At 53.4% G+C, this 22,183-nt stretch overlaps 7 protein-coding genes across 7 annotated transcripts; 3 read left to right on the forward strand and 4 right to left on the reverse strand.

The window, feature by feature from the left end:
- Window positions 1–723: 723 nt before the first annotated feature.
- Z519_00510 (uncharacterized protein) lies at window positions 724–3,483 on the forward strand (the record flags this gene model as incomplete). The annotated part of the gene is made up of 1 exon (XM_016758267.1): window positions 724–3,483. One exon carries the CDS (start codon window positions 724–726, stop codon window positions 3,481–3,483), a length of 2,760 nt encoding a protein of 919 aa, XP_016625516.1.
- A 418-nt stretch (window positions 3,484–3,901) lies between these two features.
- On the reverse strand, window positions 3,902–6,607 carry Z519_00511 (dethiobiotin synthase; the record flags this gene model as incomplete). Its single annotated transcript, XM_016758268.1, has 3 exons — window positions 3,902–6,232; window positions 6,288–6,390; window positions 6,444–6,607. The coding sequence occupies 3 exons, from the start codon at window positions 6,605–6,607 to the stop codon at window positions 3,902–3,904; spliced, it is 2,598 nt and encodes an 865-aa protein (XP_016625517.1).
- Window positions 6,608–6,982: 375 nt separating this feature from the next.
- Z519_00512 (uncharacterized protein) lies at window positions 6,983–8,410 on the forward strand (the record flags this gene model as incomplete). The annotated part of the gene is made up of 3 exons (XM_016758269.1): window positions 6,983–7,724; window positions 7,781–7,923; window positions 7,979–8,410. The coding sequence occupies 3 exons, from the start codon at window positions 6,983–6,985 to the stop codon at window positions 8,408–8,410; spliced, it is 1,317 nt and encodes a 438-aa protein (XP_016625518.1).
- A 226-nt stretch (window positions 8,411–8,636) lies between these two features.
- On the reverse strand, window positions 8,637–9,158 carry Z519_00513 (uncharacterized protein; the record flags this gene model as incomplete). Its single annotated transcript, XM_016758270.1, has 1 exon — window positions 8,637–9,158. The coding sequence occupies one exon, from the start codon at window positions 9,156–9,158 to the stop codon at window positions 8,637–8,639; it is 522 nt and encodes a 173-aa protein (XP_016625519.1).
- A 36-nt stretch (window positions 9,159–9,194) lies between these two features.
- On the reverse strand, window positions 9,195–9,686 carry Z519_00514 (uncharacterized protein; the record flags this gene model as incomplete). Its single annotated transcript, XM_016758271.1, has 3 exons — window positions 9,195–9,378; window positions 9,403–9,500; window positions 9,522–9,686. 3 exons carry the CDS (start codon window positions 9,684–9,686, stop codon window positions 9,195–9,197), a joined length of 447 nt encoding a protein of 148 aa, XP_016625520.1.
- Window positions 9,687–13,691: 4,005 nt separating this feature from the next.
- Window positions 13,692–14,612, reverse strand: Z519_00515 (uncharacterized protein; the record flags this gene model as incomplete). The annotated part of the gene is made up of 1 exon (XM_016758272.1): window positions 13,692–14,612. The coding sequence occupies one exon, from the start codon at window positions 14,610–14,612 to the stop codon at window positions 13,692–13,694; it is 921 nt and encodes a 306-aa protein (XP_016625521.1).
- A 6,702-nt stretch (window positions 14,613–21,314) lies between these two features.
- Z519_00516 (uncharacterized protein) lies at window positions 21,315–21,776 on the forward strand (the record flags this gene model as incomplete). Its single annotated transcript, XM_016758273.1, has 2 exons — window positions 21,315–21,356; window positions 21,414–21,776. The coding sequence occupies 2 exons, from the start codon at window positions 21,315–21,317 to the stop codon at window positions 21,774–21,776; spliced, it is 405 nt and encodes a 134-aa protein (XP_016625522.1).
- Between the last annotated feature and the right edge of the window lie 407 nt (window positions 21,777–22,183).

Consider the following 22,183-nt stretch of genomic DNA (forward strand, 5'->3'; position numbering starts at 1 on the left):
GGCCACGTCAGTCAATTATCCTGCAGGCGCGAGTTGACTGCGGCCCAGGTTAGCACCTCACTCTGGTTTCTCCCGGCCTTGACATCAAAGTCCATTTACTTCCTGTTTCCAAACCTATCTCTATCTCGACACACTCTTAATCCCTTCATTTGTCCTTCTCACCTTCTCATTATCACTGCTTATAACCAGTTTAGCTATTCGCCACCCTGGCTCCTGGGTCCTCGTATCTCGAGGAGATTGCATCCTACACGACCACGAATTCAGCATGCTCTACCGGCCTTCGCCCTTCGGCAACACTGGTGACGAACTCTTCTCCACCGGATATCGAGCTGAGATAATGAATCGAAGGCAACAAGGAGCACGCCAAGGTTGATACAACTTGCAGACTATCTTGAGCAGCCGACAGGCTTTGAATCCTGCCGCTGTGTGGGTCTCTCCAATACAGTTCATCCTGGCTCGAGACATCGATGGGCCTCTCAAGATGACTATCAGTCAACGCAACGCCAAGATCGAGGACCAGTCACCCTTCTTTCCACACAGGCTTGCGGCAAGCTCACCCATAATCTTACTGTTCCCCCCCCTGAATTCTGCCCAAGGCAGCTTTTCCCTGCGGAATTTGCTACAGTGAGTCTCACGAAGCAGTCCAGTGCACTCGGCCCTCGTACGGTTCCTCCCATTCTAGGCTTTGAGATTCTGCATTGCACTACAGCTTCAAATCGGGAAATGCACGAGCCAGCTGGTTATGGAACTCAACGACATTGGCCTAGCGTGCTGAATACAATGGATGGTGCATGTGAAGGGGCTGATGACCCAACCTCTGCCACCATCAGCCGAACCTCTAGTTCTGCCGATCTTAGGGCACAACCAATCCGATCGTCAATGGTGCACTTCTTGTCTGACGACCATTTAAACTGGAGGGAAAGGGAGCGTGCTACTTTTGTGAATCCGTTTTCTCCTGAAGAGCTCTCATCAAGAAAGACATCCACCTCCTCTGAAGCCACGGAATACCTCCGCCCCAACGCTTTTGCTGGTCATCGAGACACTCTGGCAAGGCTGACCTATTCCGCTGCTGGTTCTGGTGACGACGAAGATATCTCAGACTGCGATACCGACTCATTTTTGACGGCTCTTACCACTCAGCCGTCAATGGCTGGGATCTCTAGACGGGCCAGCAATGCCGGGGCAAACTTGGACATTTTCTGTCCTCAACGGGTTGTGGAGAATGTGCTCAAGTATATGGCCTTTGATGATTATAAGGCTATGCGACTAGTTTGCCGCCAATGGCATGCAACTCTGCCTCGACCTAGCTTTCCCGGGGCGTATCGTCTTCCGAGAGAAATTCTAAAAGAAGTCTTCTCTTACTTGTCGCCCTCTGACTTTGAGGCAGCCCGTCACACGTGCAGATCTTGGTTCTTAGCCAGCTTGGATCGCAAAGTCCTGGGACCGATGCTCAGAGCCAGTGGTTGTCAGACTGCGTTGGCCATGGATCTTGAACAAGCGCAGGGGCACATCGTTGCGAAGAGACGAAGTTGGGAGACTCGTCTCGGCCCAGGGCAAACCGACGCCGAAAATGTCATCGACAAAGAGTGGCTGTGTTCCAAAAGATTGGCTACGGAAAGTCGACTATCGCCCAATTGGCGAGGCTCTTCTCTATCCGGAGACTCCTTTCCATCGTCTCGACTTTCAATCATTGAGGAAGTTGATTTTTCCAAGATCATGACCTCACATGCTTTACCGAAAAAGACCAGGTTCACGGTATCAGCCTGTGGCAGGTTTGTCCTCGTGGTCTCTGGAAGCGACATATCTGTTTACAGCTTGTCTGATTCTGAGCAGTCACTTGTCCCAGTGGTCAGGCTGGCAACCGGGATTGATGTCTTGAAGGTCAGCATGGATACTAGTTCGGGGCGGTGGTCGGTTGCCGCTCTTCTTGCAGGCCGTGTTGGCATGCTGTGGGACTTAAATGGCAGGCACATCCAAACAAGGTATCGCAACAGTTCCGGCGACACGATGAGTTTGGGAATGCACTCGTACATCCACAGCTCAGTCGACTGCCAACCTTCCAGGGTAGCTAGTATCAATCTACCCATCAGTTCACAAGAAACGCATGTTGGCGATGTGTCTGATTCGGACCTGCCGCCAACGACGCCGGAGAATTACACATCTCTGCCCACTCCTCCATTGGCTCCTCCATTCGTGTGTAATGAGCAGATGTCTAGCTCGGAGAGCCCGAAGGGGATTGAAGATCGCCTAGGGATCTCAATTGAGACCAGGGCGACGGCGGTATTCACCGATCTCGGAAGCGAGGATGATCAGCCAAGAAGCGTAGCGATTTGCCCAAGTGGCAACTCTGTTGCGTTTGGATGTCGGATGGGGCTGGAACTTCACTGGGTCAATGTTCTTGCTGGAGTTCATTTCAGCCGTTGGCTTCCACTTGCCGCGCCGAGTGACTATCTCTACTTTTTGCCTCGACGACGTGGAGTGGACTCAGGGAGGAAGCTCAGACTGATATCAAGTGCCGCGGGACCAGCTGCGCAGCAGCTGGTAAGGAGCGACAGTACGCCAGCCAAGTGGAAGTACTGGCCTACTCCAGCAGCCTTTGGCCGACGACAAAGCTTGACAAGACTCTTCTTTGGCAACTTACCATTCCCTACACCCGCAGGGGATTCAGGGGAATCGTCCAGTTCAGCCAGTCCCCCAAGACCAGATCAAGTACAAGGGGTTCTGCGGACCATTGAATGTGATCACTTTCATGCGATCCCAGTGAGTGACGGGATTCATCTCATTTTCATCCATCCGGGGCATGGATCGTTGTGCCTGGGTAGCGACGCGTCGCTGGGAGGCCCAACGAACCTTGTTTCAAAGATAGTGTTTATTCCTCCTCCTGGGCAGGGCCATCAAAAGCCTACTCCACGTCGCTATGCGGTCGGCAAAGCCCTTGGATGGGGTTTGAGACTCGTCGTTGTCTACGATGATGATCAAGTTGTGCTCTACAGTATTCCTTCTGACGTTTTCGGGCAACTTCAAGATCAGCGAAGTTCGATCGACGTCTGGGACGAGAATTCTGGAGTGCTTGGGCAAAGCGATTTGATCATGGACTCACTGATGAATCGTGACGAAAGCGGTACGCCCAGTGGCTCAGCAGTCCAAGAAACCCCCGAAAACGACGACAACTTTGCTAATGAGCCGCTGCAAGTTGCTGGCTCTGTCATTGCTCGTGTTACCGATCAAGTTGTTGATGACATTGCGGTCTCATCCGAGAATGGCGGACTTTCTGTCTGGATTTTCTACAGAAATGGGCTTGCTGCACTGCACAGCATCTATGCGCGTCGGCGCCAGCAAGCGCGCAGAAGGTTTGTTGGGGAGAACGGCTTCATCTGGGACTGTGACAAAGAAATGTCGGCTGAGGCTAAGAGTGATAGCCCCCTGGCAAAGGGCAAAGAGAGAGCGGATGAGGAAGCCAAGCACGTCAGATGGGCAGGCTAGGAAGATTATCGAAAGAGACACCTGGAAGCATCATGAAACAGTGAGCCGAGATTTGACTCTATGAGATTGTGACTCGGACATGGCCGTGTCGTCTGTAGAGCTCTTTTCAACCCGTGTATGAGCGTATTTGGTAGCTGTGGATAAGCCAGTTGTGGCCGACTGGGGGCTGGTGTCCCTTTCGTATTTATATTTTCACCTGGAGATTGCTGTTGTTCACCTACCTGTTCGAGGACGGGTTCCTTCAGTACTGCATATTTTTTGAGCGAAGCGAGATTGCAAGAGCCACAATATTAATACCCCGTTATATATTGCTTCTCGCTATAATGTGACAGTAATTTCAGTACCGGGCGCTCCCGGGCCGTCTTTGTGCGACTACATCGAGAGAATGCACATATATGGGCTTGGACTAGAACAATGCTCAGGGCTCCATATCCAAAGCCCTCAACAGCGTCCTTCCCAACCGTTCAACTTGCTCCGCCGTCGTGGTCAAACTCGCCATGAAGTAGATCACATCCCCTAAGACACGTGAATGGATCCCACAGCCGTCCTCGTCAAGCAACGTCAAAAGCCGCGATTGCAGCTCCGCAGAGGCTGTCGAAGTGTAGCCTCCCGCTGAACCTTGAGGCTCGGCGAGTTTGAGGACGAGGATTGTGCCCAGTGCGAAACACCCGGCGAGCCGGGGATGGTGGGATAGCTCTTGGAGAAGAGACCGGGAGAAGAAGGAATAGATCTGTGGATTCGTCTGTTTCTGTTTCTGACGGTCGGCGGGCATGGATGGCAAGGACGACAACGACGAGGATGGAGGGGACAAAATCTTGTCACCCGACCAGGCTCGCTTGAACCCGCTCCAGCCTCCGTCCCGGTCCATATCCATACGTCGATACTCGTCCAACGCCTTGTTGGCGACCATGCACCCGATCGGATGTGCCGTGTAAGAATGGCCGTGTAGGAGGGCGTCGGTCTTAGAATCTGAGAGGAACGTCTTGAAGATTGATTCGCTCGCCGTGGTGAGGGCGAGGGGCAGGAGTCCTGCAGTCAAGAGCTTGGCGTGCACCGATACGTCGGGTGCGAGGGAGGGGGGCAGAGCTGGCTGCTGGGAGGTCTCAAGGGTTGATGATGATGGCAATGTTGCTGACGGGTTGAAGTCGGATGGGCAAGAAAGGAAAGACGACGAACTGGCGCGGCCGAGGCGATAGAGGCCCGTGAAGACCTCATCGGCGATGATGGGGAGGCCGGACCAGTCGGTCATTCCACCGTGGTCTTGCTCTTCCTCGGCGTTTTCGGAGGACTGCTTTGTTGGCTCGCCGCCGGCGATCAGGTGAGGGCTGGCTCTGATTGTTTTGATGAGTGTTCTTTGGAAGAGCGGGTCAACGAAGATCATGCCTCCTGCGCCCATGATGATGGGTTCAAGTATGAGGGCGCCGAAACGCCTGCCTTGGTCGCGGACGAGACGTTCAAGGGTCGTGGTGATGTGGGATTCGTACCGCTTCGCGTCGGTTGTCCGAGCATCAAAGTTGAAGATGGAGTTTAGAGAGTCAAACTGTTGCGTCCTGGTCGCGGCGTGCATCTCATCCGGCATCGTGAGTTCCCAAACGCCATTCCGCATAAGGACAGAGGGCGGATCAAACCAATGGCCCCAAGGCTGATGCCAGTCCACCTTCTCGTTGAATACACTGGGCTCAGAGCAGTTCATCACGCCGATGGTGTCGCCGTGATAACTCCCTTTCAAGCCCAAGATCGCAACGGGATTCTTGCCATTGCCGTCGTCTTTGCTCCACCCGTACCGCTGGCTGGAGGCCCGCAACGCCATTTTCACGGCGACCTCCATGCCTGTGCTGCCGTTGTCAGTGAAGAAGACTCGGCTCAGGCGTGGGTTCTGCAGGGTCGACAGGAGGTTGTGGGATATATCGAGGGCGGGTTCGTGGACGGCATGCGCGAACATGACGTGCCCGTAGCGACCGGCTGCGTGGGCCGCTGTCAGCGCAACATTTGGATTACCGTGGCCGAGGCCCTGCGTCCACCATGACGCAGATGCATCGAAGAGGGGTGTAAGGAGGGACCGCGGAGTCGGCGGTGCTGCCAGTGGAGTTAGTCCAGAAGTCGAAGTGGTCTGGCGTTCCGTGAGCGCCGGGTCGGCCTCTTGGTTATAGGTTTGAAAATGGTCTTTGTACGCCGAATCAATTGCGATGATGTTGTGGGGTATTCCATGCTGACGGAACGGATGCCATATCACTGCTTCTGCCTGGGAAGGCATCGACGTAAGCTTGGAGATCCGTGAGAAGTGCTTTTGGTTGAGTAGGTCGAGCAGGTTTCCGGCGGCGCCCGATTTCGACCATCCACCATAGTAGGTCAGAAGTGCTCGCTTGTCCTCTTCGACGTCTTGATGCCTCCGAGGTGGTTTAGGCAAGGCAAATGTCGAGATGCCATGGTTCCGGAAATACGTGTTGAGATAGTCGAAGTTTCCCCACTCTGGGTCGTCAAATAGTACGACCGAGTCAACGTTGTAGCCCCGGACATGCAAAGATTCAAAGGCTGATATGGTGGTCGCGATGCCTCCGAGTTGGCTGTCTCCGACAAGAATCGTTGGCAGTCTCAGTGGTCTGTATAGGTCGGCTTGGACAGTGCCAGAAGGACCAGGTGAGAGGACGCCACCAGCAGTCTCGACGAAAGCATATCTGCCTCCTGTCTCTACGTGCTCCGTTAGAATAGCTTTGGCTCTGGCCAATATTGAGGCGTCTGATCTGGGTATCTGGAGCTTGTCAGTCGTCACAGGGCCAGGCGTTCAGATGGCCAAGGTCTCGCACCGTTTCATCTTGGTCCAATTGAGCCGCCAGATGAGGGCTCAACGGGCGCGAGAATTGCGAGATGTACTTTGAAACAATTCCAGGTACAAAAGCGTCAACATGTCTGTGGAGATACGTCAGGAGCGGCCAGGACAGCGGATGTTGAATGACGCTTACCCTACATCTGCCTCCCCCTTGGGACCAGTAGAAACGGGCTTCAAATACAGCACCCGGCGCTCAGGGTTCTGTAGAGCCCGACACAGCAGCGTCGAGACAATGGTCTTGCCAACATTGGTATTGGCTCCGAAGACCTGCCATGCCTTCAGGTCGCGCCACAGCATCACGCCCACACCGATGAGAGGGAGGAACACGGAGGAAGAGGCGTGGCCGACGTTCGGGGGCAGAATTGGTGCGTCGCTGACCGAGGCAGCGAGGCAGATTTGTTCCTGCCAAGAAAAGACCCGCTTTTCTGTCCTCCGGGAATTTCCGACCCTCCGATTGGACGCTGAAATGCTGCTTGGATCGCCATCTCATCGAATGCCCGGGACCATCAGCTCCAGTTGTTGACCCAACCAGCCCAACATTTCTCCATCCTCGGCCAATCCATCCAGTTGCCTTGGCTCCGACTACAAAGCAGGACGCGACGAGATCCTTTTCTGTGATTTTCGCCACAGCAACTTCTGTGATCCGACTTGAAAGCATCAGACCAGTCAGCCATGCCGCCATCCCCTTTGGAAGAGCGCCTTTCCGCTCTCCTGGAAAAACGTCGATCGCAGTCAAAGCTGCGGAACCTGAAATCGAGTCCGCCCGGCTCGGTAGACTTCTCTTCCAACGATTTCTTGTCCCTGTCTACAAACAAGGGGTTTCAGGATGATTATCTGGCGGTTCTCAATCGCAGCCGCACGCCCATTGGATCAACAGGATCAAGGCTTTTAGACGGCCACTCTGAAGTTGCCGAAAGCCTCGAGCGTGACATTGCTGCATTTCATGGCGCCGAGGCTGGCCTTCTGACGAACTCGGGCTTTGATGCCAACGTCAGCATCTTTACATTTCTTCCTCAACCGGGGGATGTCATCATCTACGACGAACTGATCCATGCGAGCGTCCACGATGGTATGAGGCAATGCAGGGCGAAGCAACAGATATCCTTCAAACACAATGATGTTGAAGACTTGAGTCGGATATTACAGCAATTTTCTTCCTCGAGTCCGAGTCAGACCATTTTTGTCGCCGTGGAGACAGTGTACAGCATGGAAGGGGACCTTGCCCCTCTGACAGAGATTGTCAATTTGATGGAAGCCATACTACCCCACAACAACGCCCACCTGGTGGTTGATGAGGCCCACGCTACAGGGGTTTATGGGCCAAATGGCTCTGGGAGAGTCTGTGAACTTGGACTTGAAAAGCGCGTGTCAATCCGTCTTCATACGTTCGGCAAAGCTCTTGCTTGCAACGGCGGTGAGTGTCCCAGCATGCAATGTCAATGAACACCGTTGGGCTGACGGGATCAAAAGCAATCATCTTGTGCTCTCCCATTATTCGACTCTTCCTTATCAACTACGCGCGACCGCTAATCTATACAACATTTATGTCCTACCCTTCGCTTCTTGCAATAAAGACGGCATATGAATGGCTCAAAATGGGAAAAGCGAATCTGGTAAGGGGGGCCCCCTCTCTGTTTTCTCTGTCTCAATTAACATGCCTGTTTGAAGCTTGCTGCCAACCTCTACCATCTGATCGATCATCTCTACACAAGATTGCAGACCTTGGCAGGCGTCGCCGGGGAGAGTGGCCCAGTTTCTCAGACTCTTGTCACGCTTCCAACAACATGCCCAGAGTCGCCCATTTTCGCCATCCTCAGCCCGTATCCTCGGTCATTGGCCGCGTACTGTCAATCGGCGGGGTTTATCGTGCGTCCGGTCGTGGCCCCTACGGTTCCCAAGGGTACAGAGCGTGTGAGGGTGTGCCTACATGCGGGGAATACCGTAGAGCAGATCGACCGGTTTGTCGAATGTGTCAAGCAATGGATCGTCAGTGAAAGCACGAGGGACTTGCACGCAAAGCGTCTAATCACTCCACAAAGTCACGCCGTCAGTCAACCAGTAGGACTAAACATGGAGAGAAGCCTTGTCGCAAAATTGTAATCTTAAGCCGTGTTCTGGCGAAACTCTGCACCAGCTGACAGTTGACCGGCTTTGAAGCCATCGCAACGACGATGGATCGAGGGAAATTGCGAGCTCAACTTTCCCGTTGTACAGTACCGACATCGAAACACGAACAAGATGTCTGAAAGGTCGTTGTCAAATTTGTTTCCCTAAGTATTCACCATGGTGGACTGGCAGCTCCATCGCTCTGCAAAAAGTCCCAATATCATCCCAGTCGCTCTTCATTTGTCCGGCCCACGGGGCCACCATGGTCCTCACACACTTTTCCCTGACTCGCTTCCCATGCCTTTGCATAGATGCCCATTTCCTTGACGAGGCCGTTCCTCTTTGGTTCCCAACCAAGCAATTCTCGCGCTCTGGCACTGTCACATTGAACAGTTGCACCCAGTGGTTGTAGAAAAAGGTGATCCCCCGGTCCAACAAGCTCCAATTCCAGTTTACCGCCCTGCCCTTTCATCGAGCTCAATGCCCGCGCAAACGCCGAGAGGATGTCGCGGATGTTCTCGGTTGTCGAGACTAGGTCGAAGACAGGATACACAGACGTACCTCCTAGCAGGGAGATCTTGCCCAGTCCACAGCGCACGGCCGACGCCACGTCGTCGACATGAATGACTGGCGATTGTGACGTTGGCGCAACGGGGACTTGGAGGTGGCTCTTGCCATCTGCTACCGCCTGAGCAATCGGACCCCACAAAGCAGTCCAGTCAGAGTTGCTGCGACCATGCATCTACGCGGGCCGGAAGATCAACACGTCGAGCACGTCTCAGGCAGCCAAGACCTTTCGCTCCAGCTCGGGTCGCCACGCCACAAGATGCAGCGGCTGTGTCGGGGCTGACTTGGCCCCGACCGGATCCATGTCGGTGACAGGGCCGTCTGAATTCCCGTGGACCCATGCGCCGGAAATGTATATGAAGCTGATCTTGGGAGGTGCCGCAACTTCTTTTGTCCTGAAGGTCTCCAGGTACTCTTACCCGACCTTTTTGATATCGGCGAGGAATTGGGCGCTGTCGCCGTACGTGGCAGTGCAGTCCACCACGGCGTCGATCCTGAAACTTCGAACTGCGTTCAGCTAAGAGTCGGGTGCATTCACCGGGTCCTCGCACATGACGAGTATGATTTCAGACGCTGTCAGAGATTGGGCCTTGGAGGCAGACCTGCAAAGGCCATACACCGTGTGCAGGCCGCTCCGCACAAGCGCTTGAGTGGCCGCTTGACCAAGATATCCTGTTGCGCCAAAGACCAAAACTCGAGGCATCTTGATTTTCCCGGGAAGGCATTGGCCTGAAGATGACACGCTTTGTCAGGCTTGATCGCAGAAGCTTGTCCCCAAAAGAAAGATTTTGGCTGCTCCAGACGGAAGTCGCCACAATACCCTACTTCAGCTGGGGGAGCAAGACTTTTATATATACCATGCCCTTTCCCAGGCCGCAATGCATGTCCTGGCACGAGTGGCAAATCAAACAAATAATCTCGACACTCGACCTCTAATGGCTTGTCACATTGCAAGTAAACCCGTCCCCTCGGCCAACGAAGCAACGGAGTCGGTTACAACGGGAGACTCGAAGGGCCATGATTTGTGGGAGGCAGGGGACAATCAATGCGCGACGTGTCTGAAAGACGACGAAAAGAGACAGTCAATGGATATGATCTAACTACATAAGCAACTTATGTCAGCTGCATCTCAGAGCGATGGCGCGAAAGAAGCGTTGTTCTTGTTGAAAAAGCCCCAAACTTGTTGCTAAGTCAGCTACATGTTGCCCTGTGCCCGTCTTGGATATTATATCACATCGAGTCTTGTGTTGTCCTAACTCGGGAACGCTTCGTGCTTCTGGGTGGCGGTCGATTTGGACACGGCGGCGTGGATGGGCTATCGGTTGGATGCTGATCACGGGGCAGCCGTAAACGTCGACGTCACCGTCAACGTCGAGACTGTGACCCGTGTGTCCAAGGACGAAAAACAACCCAAGCATGCTACTGCTGCCGCTGACTAATGAGAATTATCTGGCGTTCCTGCATCGGCGATGAACAGCGGCATTGATCCCCTGATGCTCAACTTGATGGTGCACCAGCGGATAGGGTGTGTCAACCCAAGCGACAAGTCGTGCCTTGTGGGTGCTGCAGTCGAGGAGGGAGTGTATGTATGAGTTGGGCCCCCCAACAAACATCTGCCTCTTTGCAGCAAGCAAGCGGGGCAGCCATTGGCTAGCGAGACCTCCAGCCTACATACCCGGTACAAAGTACATACATATTGCTAGGTATGTAGGCAGGGGTATTATTATTATCGAGCCTATCAAACAAGGGGCGAACCTGCAAACGAAGCGCACTAGCCTCACTCACCATGGGTACCCAGCGAGCTAGGTAATGGGTAGGTCTGTCCCTGTCGCGCGAATCGCCTCCTGCTTGGCAAAACACGAATACGAGGCTAGCTGCGAAAAGTAGCGGGGAGCCGCTTTGAGGATTGGCTCGGCCCCCAAAGTCTGGCCATCCTTTGTTCTCTTTGCCTTATGGTTCTTGCCTCTTGCCTCTTGCCTCTTGCCTTGTTGCAGGTGAGCATCAAGCCAGGATAGCAGAGGCGATATACTAGGTCTATCGTCTATCGGTTACGGTTTTGGCTTTCTCAGCCGCGGCTGGAATGTCGAAAAAGCTGCCTGCACAGGCCGCGGATGAATGGCGAGAGGAGGAGGGATAGTAGGGGGAGAGCAAAACACCCACAGAAAAGAGAAAGGGCGTATTAGTGCCCACCAACGTCTGAGAACGTCTAGCGCGTCGGGTTATCTTTGATCTCGAAGACACAAGTCCCTTTTCCCGTCGAAACATTAGAGCCATTCTTGAACCACCCGCGACGGCAGGGTAAGGAGTGTCGTCATGTCATGTCGCACAATCATGTCGCACAAGGCTGTGGGAGCCGTTGCTTGTGCGACGGTCGGGTACTTCGACATGCCCCTGTTGAAGAGCAGGTGGGGTCCTGCGACAGTTGGGCTGAAACTTGTATTGCATGTTAGCGAACGTGCTCCACGGCCTCGTTAGTCGAGGCCGTGAGCACATGTCACAGAAACTTGCCTTGAACTCCTCCGGTAGGAGACTCCTGAGTGGCCGGCGGCGCTGCAATCTTTGAACTGGGCTTGAACACATAACGAAGGTGGTCTCGGTGCTGTGACTGACGTGGTTCCGTTTTTGAAGTTTCCCGGACATCAGTTGTTCGATCCCTAGATAAGCGCAGAGTCCGACAATTCCGTGGTCGATCAACTTTCGCAACACTGCTCGGTATTGCCAAGCCGTCACAATATCCTTTGTCAAATCAACCCCGGTATGCTGTCCGGCGTTGGGTGAGAGGGCCCATGTCTTTCCAGCGAAGGCACCTTGTAAGGCTTACAATGCTGGGTCGAGGAAGGTTATCTTGTGGAGAGATTGGCGAAAGGGGCAGGGGCAGGGCAGGGGCAGGGACTGGTAGCTGGGTCTTCCAACTCTGCGAATGTCGTCTGTCTCCCTGCCGACTCGTCAGCAAACAGCAGGGAAGAGGTCAAGGTAGTACCTAGCATCCACAAGATCTCCCACCCAATGGATTTACACCTCCCCCTCCCCCAAAAAAAAGCCACCAATTCCGTGTACCCGGACAGTCCTACCCTGTCAGACATCTGATCAAGATCATATGACCGATTTGTACGTTGATCCCCCTACAAGTACAGATCGCGTCATGGAAGCTCTGTCTTTGCGAGGGTAGAAGACGGTGTGCATCGTGCTGCGATCAGCTGCCACGAATCATGATGAAGGGGAACGAGAAAAAGACAGTGGGGTGGACGCATCGTCCGGTACTGGGCGTACAGTACGGTCAGCCAGACAAGGGTGCAGACGACATCTCTTTCCCCAACCAGAGCTGTGGGCACCCGGAGGTCCGGCCTGAAGAGTTTTTGCAGCCCTGGGCGTGGGCGAATGATGGTTGCCCGTGAGTTCCAGATGCTGTCGACGAATGGCCAAGTCGACGCAGACACTTGGCGACCTGATGGAGCGCGCTCTGGGAAGAAACGCAGTGTGGCTGCGGTCAAGGGCCCATCTGGGGAAACAACAGCACCCAGTGGGTCTAGGTCAACAAGAGGACCAGGCGACCGCGCTCCATTTCTTTCCAGGAACTGCTGTGTGAAATGGGGAAAGGAAAAGCCCACGAAGCTGGTCAGCTCGGCCTGGTCGATGATGGTCCAGGTATACGGGTACGGCTGCAGGGTTGAAGCTCGACGACGGAGGTTGTCCGTTGTCTCATCCGGTCTGGTGCGATATAGGGAGAGGAAGGGAGTGGAGGGGAGAGGAGGAAGAGAAACAAGAGAGGGGAAAAATGGGAAAAGAGGAAAGAACAGACGAGACTCACCTCTTGAAATTCCCAATCCGTATCCCCATCCGCTTTGCTCGAGGGAGGCAGAGGGCAGGCAGATGCACAGAGAGAGAGAGAGAGAGAGACTTTGGTAAATAGAGTTTTATTCGGAAGCTTGGGAGCTGGAAGCTGGCGGCCGGAAGACCCACTCTTGCGCGCCCCGCCGATCACGACAGAGGAGTGGATCGCGCCATACCCCCCACTGGCCCCAACGAGACAAGCTCGAGAGCAAGGTTGGTACAATCACACAGCAGGAACATTACCCTGGGGATGCAACTCCCACGACTACTAACCGCTCATTCACCTGCCCATTTCCGTTTCTAGTCACTTCTTCCCTTCCTTCTTCTTCTTTCGTCTGTGATCTTTCCCTTCCTTGTGGCCTCGTGACCAAACTCTGGAAGAACCGTGCAGGAATCGGCCAAAGCTAACAGCGGCATCGGCCGTGCACCGACACCTACCGTCAGCCTCTGTGCCATCCTACTATGCCATTCTCTGGGTTCTCCAGACGGTCGTTGATGAGGCGGGAAAATGACTCTGACCAATTCATACTCTTCGTATTGCATCGCTCATCACGCCACCCGTATATTACATAGTGCTACCTAGGTAGTCATTTGACTCAGTATTCTGTTTCCTACTGAAATTTTTTGCCCCATAGGGCCGTGGTCTCATGCATGATTTTCCCCCCCCCCCCAATTGCCAGAGCTCCAATATATCACTTTTTCGTCCATATCCTCTTGCACTGTTGCCTCTGCGCTGCTCCAACTGTGAGAGGGCTCGCGACAGCTCTGCCCTTCAAACGACAGGCGAAGGACGGCCCATCACTTTTTCGGCTCCGACATTGGCTCCTTCACGTCGAAACAGACCGGCCGGAAACAAACGCCCTGCGACCTGAAGCCGTCACAACTTGCTCTGCCCTGAGCCAATGACGTGTCCATTGACAAATGACGGGACTTGGTTCGAATTCAACTCGTAGAGTATCTGAAATAAAACTTGTCTGTTGACCCGACAGCTCTCGCCTGGATACAGGGGCGGACTGAAGCCCGTCGAAAGCCGAGCTACGATGTTGTCCATCTCTTCTGGCGTTGGATTGTACTGTGCAATCATGTCTTTCGCCACCGAGCAGGAAATGCTGTTGCCGTCGTCTGTACAAAGTGGCCCGTTCGACGGTACAAGAAACGCCTGACGCACAAACGAGTTGTCGTTGGGTCCGTGTGCTTTTTCGCCGTGCGGCGGGAAGTACCACTCGCAGGACGTGCTTGCGAGGGGATTTGCCGCCGCCGCTGCTGCCGACATTGTGGTAACAGGAGCCGTCGAAGGGCCCATAAGGTCATAACAATACTGAGTGTCGTAGAATGGGAAGTTGCCAGCGGACACAAGAGGTGGTGTCGTGCAGTAGGGCGAAGGCGACGGGGTCAAACAAGATGCAGCACCGACAGGGTTCTGCATTCCTGTTGCCGAAGGATTGATGGCCTCGGGGATGGATAATTTTGGTCTCAGTTCTCGAAAAGAGGCTGCCGTGAGACCACCAGGACGTTGAAGGGTCGTGTCTCCCAGAGGAGTTTCTAGCAGATCTGGATTGATGCCCGCATTCTTCAAAAGATGTCGCAAACGAGCATTTTCGGCTTGAACTTCACTGAAAGCTGTCCGTTGCAGATCGGCTTCACGGCAGGTGTTGCGGCATTGTTGCAACTGGTGCTCGAGCTCGGCGATATATTCCCGACGTCGAGCACGGCTCCGTCGTTGGTTATCGCGAACTCGCTGCTGCTTGGATATGACAGGATTGATTTTAGTGCTTCCTTCGCTGCCTTCGGACTCCATGGGCAGCCAACATCGAATTCACGATTGATCAACCGGAAGGTATATAGAATTGTCTGTTTGGATGGGAGGGGGGGCTCGAGGTAGGGAACAATGGGGATCGAAATCGGTTGGCACGCTTGAAAGCATGAGGAGGTGTCACAATGTATATGTCTGATTGGCGAGGTGCGGGGCCTCCCTAGCCCGCAGGCAAGCGAACAGTGATCTGCGGTGGCTTCGACGACCCATAACACCAACGTACGCACAACAGACAAATGGCAGGGTAGAAAAGTCCGGATAGATGTCGGGTGGGACAAGCCTCCTCCGACCGTAGAAATGACTAAAGGTCCGCTATTGAAGTGTAAAGTATACACAAACAGGGAAGATGGCGGGGGCATTCGGACTTGCTGAGGGATGCTGACCCTCGCTCGTTGTAGCTGTAGCTCTAGCACATTTCCAATGGAAGGTAGGCCATGGGAGATTCGGGCAAGGGACGCCTCGTGAAAAGCCTGAAGAGAGTCCGACAGGATGTGTGGCCTGACAAGACAACGAAGCTGAAGGGATCGACCGGGACTCGGATAGAGGATGGAAGCAAGCGCTGACGGTGCCTACCTTGTGCTGTCCTGTGGTGTCTGATGGTGGATGGTGCGGATGGGGTGTATGGTGTGTATGATGTGTATGGTGGTGGTTGCATCCACGGGATGTTAGTGGGTCTTGGTCCCTGCGTTGAGGTCAGGAAGGAGGCTGGCCAGGTCCAGTTGGCAGTCTCCTGCTGCTACTATTAACTCGTTTTAAGCCTCTAGAGGAAGTTAAACCCATGTTCGGCTGAAAGACGGCATCGCTTCTCGATAACAACAAAGCGTCTTAGCTGCTTGTGCTTGTCTGTTCTTTGGCAGAATCCGCCGCCTGCTGCTTCCGCATCCCTCAGCTGTGGTATCGTGGAACCATGAGGGGGGGGCATTGGAGGTGATAGAGGTGGTAGATGTGGTAGAGGTGGTAGAGGTGTGGCCAATCATGTTTGCATCCAACCATCCATCCAGAGGTACCACACCCAAAGAATACCAAGGCGGGCGGTTGGAAACGGAAAAAGAAGCCGGCGCAGAAACTTCGGCTGTAGCCTGCAGCCTGCAGCCTACAGGCAATAGGCAATACTTTAGGCAGTACTTGGGCCTTAGGCAATCTTCGATCTTCGTAAACCAGATTCTTCGGCTCCTCCATCCCGGCCACCCATTCACTATTCTGACTCGATCTGACCCGCCGTCTGATTCGCCACCAGCTTCAGCTTCAGCTTGTGCTGCACGAAGAGAATTCTCCGAAGTTCGCTACGAAGTTTTAAGCCATTACCTACAGTAGCTTGAGGAGCTCGCTGCCAGTGCCTGCCATTCTTTTGCATGGTCCAACCACGGCCAAACCCTGGAACCCCTGTTCGACCCTCGCCATCTCGATCCAAACACCACCCACAACCACCACCAACACTAACCCTCGCTGGAAGGTCAATATTAACCTCGATGGTCCAGAGGCATGCAGATCCAGGTAGTCACTCGGTCCACCACCCCCCTGTGCCTCTTCCCGTATCATGTCTCAGCTACCCCTAGGTATTGCATGAACCGCCCAAGGTCGCACCCACTGCCTGTAAATTCCACGCAACCGGCCCAAGTATCCGAGGTTAAAGAATCGACTCGACCGCACCGAATCTCATCACCTCGCGCTACATAGGCGGTGTCGCGTGCTCGCCCCAGATCGACGCAGATTCTTCGAGCCCGAAACATGGCATGTAGGAAACAAGACATGAAACGAAGCCGAAACAAGTCGTGGAGGATTGCAACGACGCGGCTGCTGTTGATAGAGGGAAAGACGAGAAGACCCTGCGTGATATGACGCAGCACGGCAGCCATCGAAACAACCCCTTCGTTTAGGCTGCGTAGGTATGTCCTTATGATTCCCATGTCGAGTGGGATCAGGGGAAACATTGCATATTGGCCACCGCCATGAAAGTATGCGCCTTGGATCTTGGGTCATTGGTATCATCAATGCCATGACTATTATCCACTTCCCGCAGGTCCAACGCGTATTGCCCCCCTGATGGCAGCATTATGTATCTAGGACGGTCTTTCCTCTACTGTAGGTACCGATCCAAGAGGCTACCCCACATTGGGGCCGATTCAGGATCTGCAAATCTCAGCAGAAGCCATCTTTACCTCTCACGCATGTCATCTAGCCACCACGAGGTAAAATGACTTGTTCTCTGGCACTTCAGCTACCGTTTTGTCCTCGACATTGCCGAGGCTTACACAAGAAGAAAATCCGATGGTACGCACAGTCTAACGGCGACGAGGCGCATTGCTTCGGGATTCGAGCCGTTCGGGCTTTAACCCCTTGCTGAAGACAAATTCGACTCTGTTCTCCAGGCTGTGGGGGATGTGCTGGACTGAACACGATCGATATTTGCCCTCAGCTGGTGGAATCTCCGCGGTTGGCCAATCACCATGGTGATTGGAGCTGCCCAGAAGCCCGGGCTCCAACCTCGGCGACCAAAACACGGTCGTGGCGACAGATCGAATGACCACCACCAACACAACGAGGGGACCACTTGACCACCGTGATTTGTTCAAAGACCATCTGCCAAGCCGTGGCTTATCGACTCAATCAGCCAAATGAACTATATTCAAGTACCCCCTCCTATTTTTCGTTAGCACCCCGTCGTCGGGATGGATGAGGCGGGCCACTGGTAGCAACTGGAATCTTCAAAGGATCCTGGTAGTGCGATCGTGCTAATCTGGATTGGGCTAGTTATGGGGTGCTATAGTAACAGTTCTACCAAGTACGTTCAAAAGACTGTGTCGCGTCCACCGCTCAGGCTGTAACCTGTCGTAAGCACATGTCATCCGAAATATTCTACTTGTTTGCGACTGGGGCACGAGGGGGCTGGCAGGGTGGTTGCTCAATTAGGTAGCGTGGATCAGTGGGTGTGGAACCACCATCCATTTGCCCGGTGCTAGCGAAAAGTACCCTTGAATATCTTAGTAACGTCGTCAAAGTGCCACACGAGTTCAAGGTAGATGAAGCTTCACTAGTCCTTACAGGACCACATGCCAATGAGGTCGACGCGTATGCCTGGCACATCTCTATTTGAAAATATGTACTTCCGTTACTTTGAAGCAGAAACTCCTCCAAGGTGGGGTGCATAGAAGCAAAGCCTGAGAAAACCTTCTCAGACTCTCCATCGGTTCGAATTGACCAACGGTACCGAGTAAACAATCACTACCTGAGTTAGCCCGAATAGGGTGGTAACCCGGCGCCACTTACTTGACTGTAAGTCGTCAAGGACACTTGAAATTCACATGTGTGAATAGGCGAGTCTAGATATTTGCGAGCTGGGGTCTAGTCTTCGTCACAAACGACAACAACGGGCGTGAAGCTTTCCCCTTCCGAGCCTGGGAGGTCAAGTTTCAATGGAGTCGAGGTTCAGAGACCCTGAATGGACTGCATAAAGTATGGCGAGTGTGGCGGCCGCAGTCAAGCTGCACCAGAATGCCCGTCAGGGGCAAGGCCGAAGTTACCACCCACCAAACCCGATGCACCCTGCTCCCGATGATTGGCGTCCTACTCTCTAGCAGCGACAGGGAGAACCCGAAACAGATCTCCAAAACAGACTTCAAACCCCTGCCTCGACACAAAACCCTCTCCGGGGTCAAAAGCCACACCAACTTTCAGGCTCCAAACCCAAGCAATGTCCAAATTGAAGCGCCTGCAAGGGGCAGTCAAGCTGCGCGAGACATCTCGCCCTCACACATCCCTGTAAGCTCCCAAAACAGAGCAAAAACCGTTCCAGGGCAACAAGCCCAGTCCCCAGCCTCAGCCCCCTGCCCCTGCCCCTGCCCCTGCCTTTGCCTTCCTCTTCGCCTCCACCTCCACAATCCACACTCAATGTACCTAACCTACCCTAACCCAACGCGCAAGACATATATCATTCTACCGCACAACGCTATGAAGATCTGTGTCTCCGAAAACAGAAGGGGAAGGCCCAAGATGGCTTGAGAGAGCAGACCAAGTGTGCTGGCATATCTAAAGTGACCCAGTTCCAGGAATTCACACTGAACGAGGCAAATGTGATAATAGCGATCTCGTACACAAGCATTGGAGCAGATTCCAACCCACAGCCAGCAGGGGAAAACTCGCTAGAGACTCGTACAGGTAACAAATGACCCCCCTTTCCCTCACGGCTAGACGATGGCGGCATCTAGACGAAGACAGAGATAACATTTTGCGTTCGACCACATTGGTCCGCAGCGTCAACCACTGCAAGCCTCCTCCCTCCTCCCATTTCTCATCAGCTTGGCGAGTCGATTTCCACCTCCGTGCCTTCGCCAGAAGATTCTATCCCAGCGAATGTGAGTTCTACGGGAACTGCTAGTATTACACTCAGGACCGACGAGGCCAAAACAAGTCCATCTGCACGAGCAGAAACAGATCAACAGACCAGGGGCACGCCCACCGCTCAAAACACCACGGCGTCAGTGTCCGCCAGTGATATTTCACTCGTCGTCATTCGGGATATTGACATGACACAAGCACCCGATCTCGACGACCATCGAATCTCGAATCGGGCAGCCAGCTTTTCAAATCACTCCCACCAGCAAAGCTATTTGTCCGGCACGCTCAAAATAGGGTAGAAGAAACAGACCAACGTCACGGTTGCTAGGATTTGAATCTCCCGAATCCGGTCCCGTTGAGGTGGACAAATGCACACCCTCGACCTCGCCCTCGCCCTCACCGCCAGCCAAGCCACTAGTCTACCCTTGGGAGAGTCTCAATGAGTCTCGTTCATGCCACTCGACAGAAGGAATAGAAGGAACGAGGCTGGCCAGATCTATTGAGGAGAGATCCTGTCGCCACAGTGCAAAGTGTACATAAAGAGGCAGATTCTCACCCCCGGGCACATGGAAACACAATGCACCAAAGACATAATATTAAACTCTTACCGACCAGATTGACTTTGGCGACAGCAGGCTCAGCGCTACACCGCTGAAATAGTTCCCGAAATAGTGCATCCTCGGTCCGGTTACGGTGTCAGGGCCAATCTCTTGGCATCCCGGTCACATGACCCGTCGTGGATGTGTTTGAATAGCTCGGCGAGTCGGTGCTACTGTACGACAAATGACGCTCGAATGGTGCCATTTGAGGTGCCTTTTCTGGACTATCTGTGACTATCTGTGACACAGGATTCCCATAGGATCATGCAGTCACAGTCCATCGCTCATAATCACTCTCAACCTTTCCAGATGACCCATGATACTTTATACAAGTCGTCAATTCATTACCCAGTACCTGTTGAGGCTGTTCCTGTAGATTATTAATAGGATCCGTGACCTTGATAGATGGCCAAATCTGGACTAGCGACCAACAATCGTTATTTCTCTCATGCCCTTGCCTCTGACATCTCGATATGTTTCCGGGTGTCAAAAACATATCCACGGGCATCTGACTGGAGGTGGTGGTCAGTGGAAGAGTGCTACAGGCATAGGTAGTGTGGCGCAGACGTTGTGGCAGGCGAAGCTGGTGTCAGCGAGGTGTACCTTTCAATCGTGATCAAAACATGTCCTCTCCCAAGAAGTTGATAGATTGTGAGACCGCCGTCTGTTGTGGACTTGTATCACTCGTTACACGGAGTACCAGGTAGGCATAGCATGTACAGTTGGCCAGTCCGATTCGCAGGGAGGGTCGGCCCGCTTTGGTTAGAGTGGTTTTCCACCAAGCATTCTGAATAGGTTCTCGAGATTTATAGATAATCCCATCCTGCGACATCCCCAGAGTTTGACTGGACTGAAACGGTCAGGACGGCCTCTCCCGCTAGCAGCTGCAGGGTAGATCAAAGGGTACCGATACTTGAGACCGCGCCCGGTGCCCATGAACCGAGAACGTCGCCAAGCAAGTTCCTACCAGTTCTAGCTACCATATACACCCAGCACAGCTCACCATTAAACCTTGGCGAAAGACCACATAGAGATTTTCTTTTGTGTTTTCTGTCTGTTGCGATTGCAGGCCTCGTTCCCTCTATCTTGAATTCAAAATTATACTCGTCGTCGTCGTCACCATCATCGAAACTCCTTCAAGCTGATAGCGAGCAGAGCGTCGACAGGGCATGTCCAAACTCGTTTCTCCAACCCACACCCTACTCAGATCTTATATGCCGCCTCAACCTTCATTGTACCCATACATGGCCAACTGGCTCTCGGACTCACTGCGTCTGTGGTACGCCTCGCCCCCATCCCCAGCGAACCGCTGGATTCTACCATTCCCAGAAAAACGCTGCCTCCCACCCTCACCAGCAAAACACTGATTCAAGCATTATTGGACCTCAAACCCCAACTTCGTCACAGGGTGTGCGGTCAATAAGCGCACCAGGCATCGGCGTCACAGGGAGCCAATGCCAGCCATCCTCCTCGCAAAATGGCCAGACAGTAAAGATGTAAACGAGGTGGAGACAATGTGGAACGTTACAGTGAATCCTTACTCAGACTGGCATCTATAGATTCCGACTCAAGCGAGAGCCATCACGCTGTGCATGGTGTTTCCATCACCACCTCTCTCCCCGAATGAACACCGGAAACAAAGCAAATCGAATGCCAATCATTCGCGATCCATTTAACATGCCTGGATTCGCCCCCAGGTGATTACATTCGGAAAATACCTGCTGCTCCAATCGAAGCTGTGTAGTTCGACATAATGTCGTTTGCTCAAGAGTTGGGGACCTATGTCAACTGGGTGGTATAACGCGATGACGCACAGCAAAGATTCCTCGAGAATTTTGACCACGCGTCTGAGGGACATGCAAACTTTGCGCAGAACAAGGGAGACCTCCTGCTCGCTATTGCCTCCAGCGATTGTCCAGCTCATGCTCTTGTTTTGAATCTCCACCGGGTGTCGAGGCATGCGGCTACCCAATTATTCTACACATTGGCTACCGCACTCAATTCACTCAATGTGGATCGCCGCCCAGCACCACAGATGGAGCCACAATTCATTGTTAGCCAGCTCAGTACGTTGATGCAGGTAAGAGTCCGGAAAGGCAATCGTCCAGAGCCTGTCATCGCACCACAGCTCGGGCAAGAATTCCAAAGCTTCACAACCAAGATCCTGAGCGAATACACGGCCAAGATGATAGCCTCACGAGATGGGGATCGCTAGAAACCGGAAAACTTTGCGCTCCATTTAGCAGAGCAGTTCATAAACAGCCGCGTTCCCCGAAGTTTGGATTGATGGCCGACTTGTCCGACTAGACACACAGTTAATCCGCCACCTATAGGACCACTAGCATCTGGTCCGACAGTCTGATCCTCTAGCGAAGAAGCAAACTCTTGTCCTTCTTGTACAACTTCTGCTGTGGAGGGCACGTTGCCGGGAAGTCCAAGCAAACAACCTCTAGTTGCTCCTTGGTTCTAATGTTTTGTCATAGAAGAAGCGCCCGATTGGGTATTATAGCAGTGGCAGCTAGTAGATAGCACTTCGTCAGTCTCAGCACGATTAGGTGGAAAATCAGTTCATCAGCCACGCCTTCGCTTGCCAAATGTGCTCGGACGGAGCATATCGGGAAA

The sequence above is a fragment of the Cladophialophora bantiana genome (genome assembly GCF_000835475.1).
Source record: "Cladophialophora bantiana CBS 173.52 unplaced genomic scaffold supercont1.1, whole genome shotgun sequence".
NCBI lineage: Eukaryota > Fungi > Ascomycota > Eurotiomycetes > Chaetothyriales > Herpotrichiellaceae > Cladophialophora > Cladophialophora bantiana.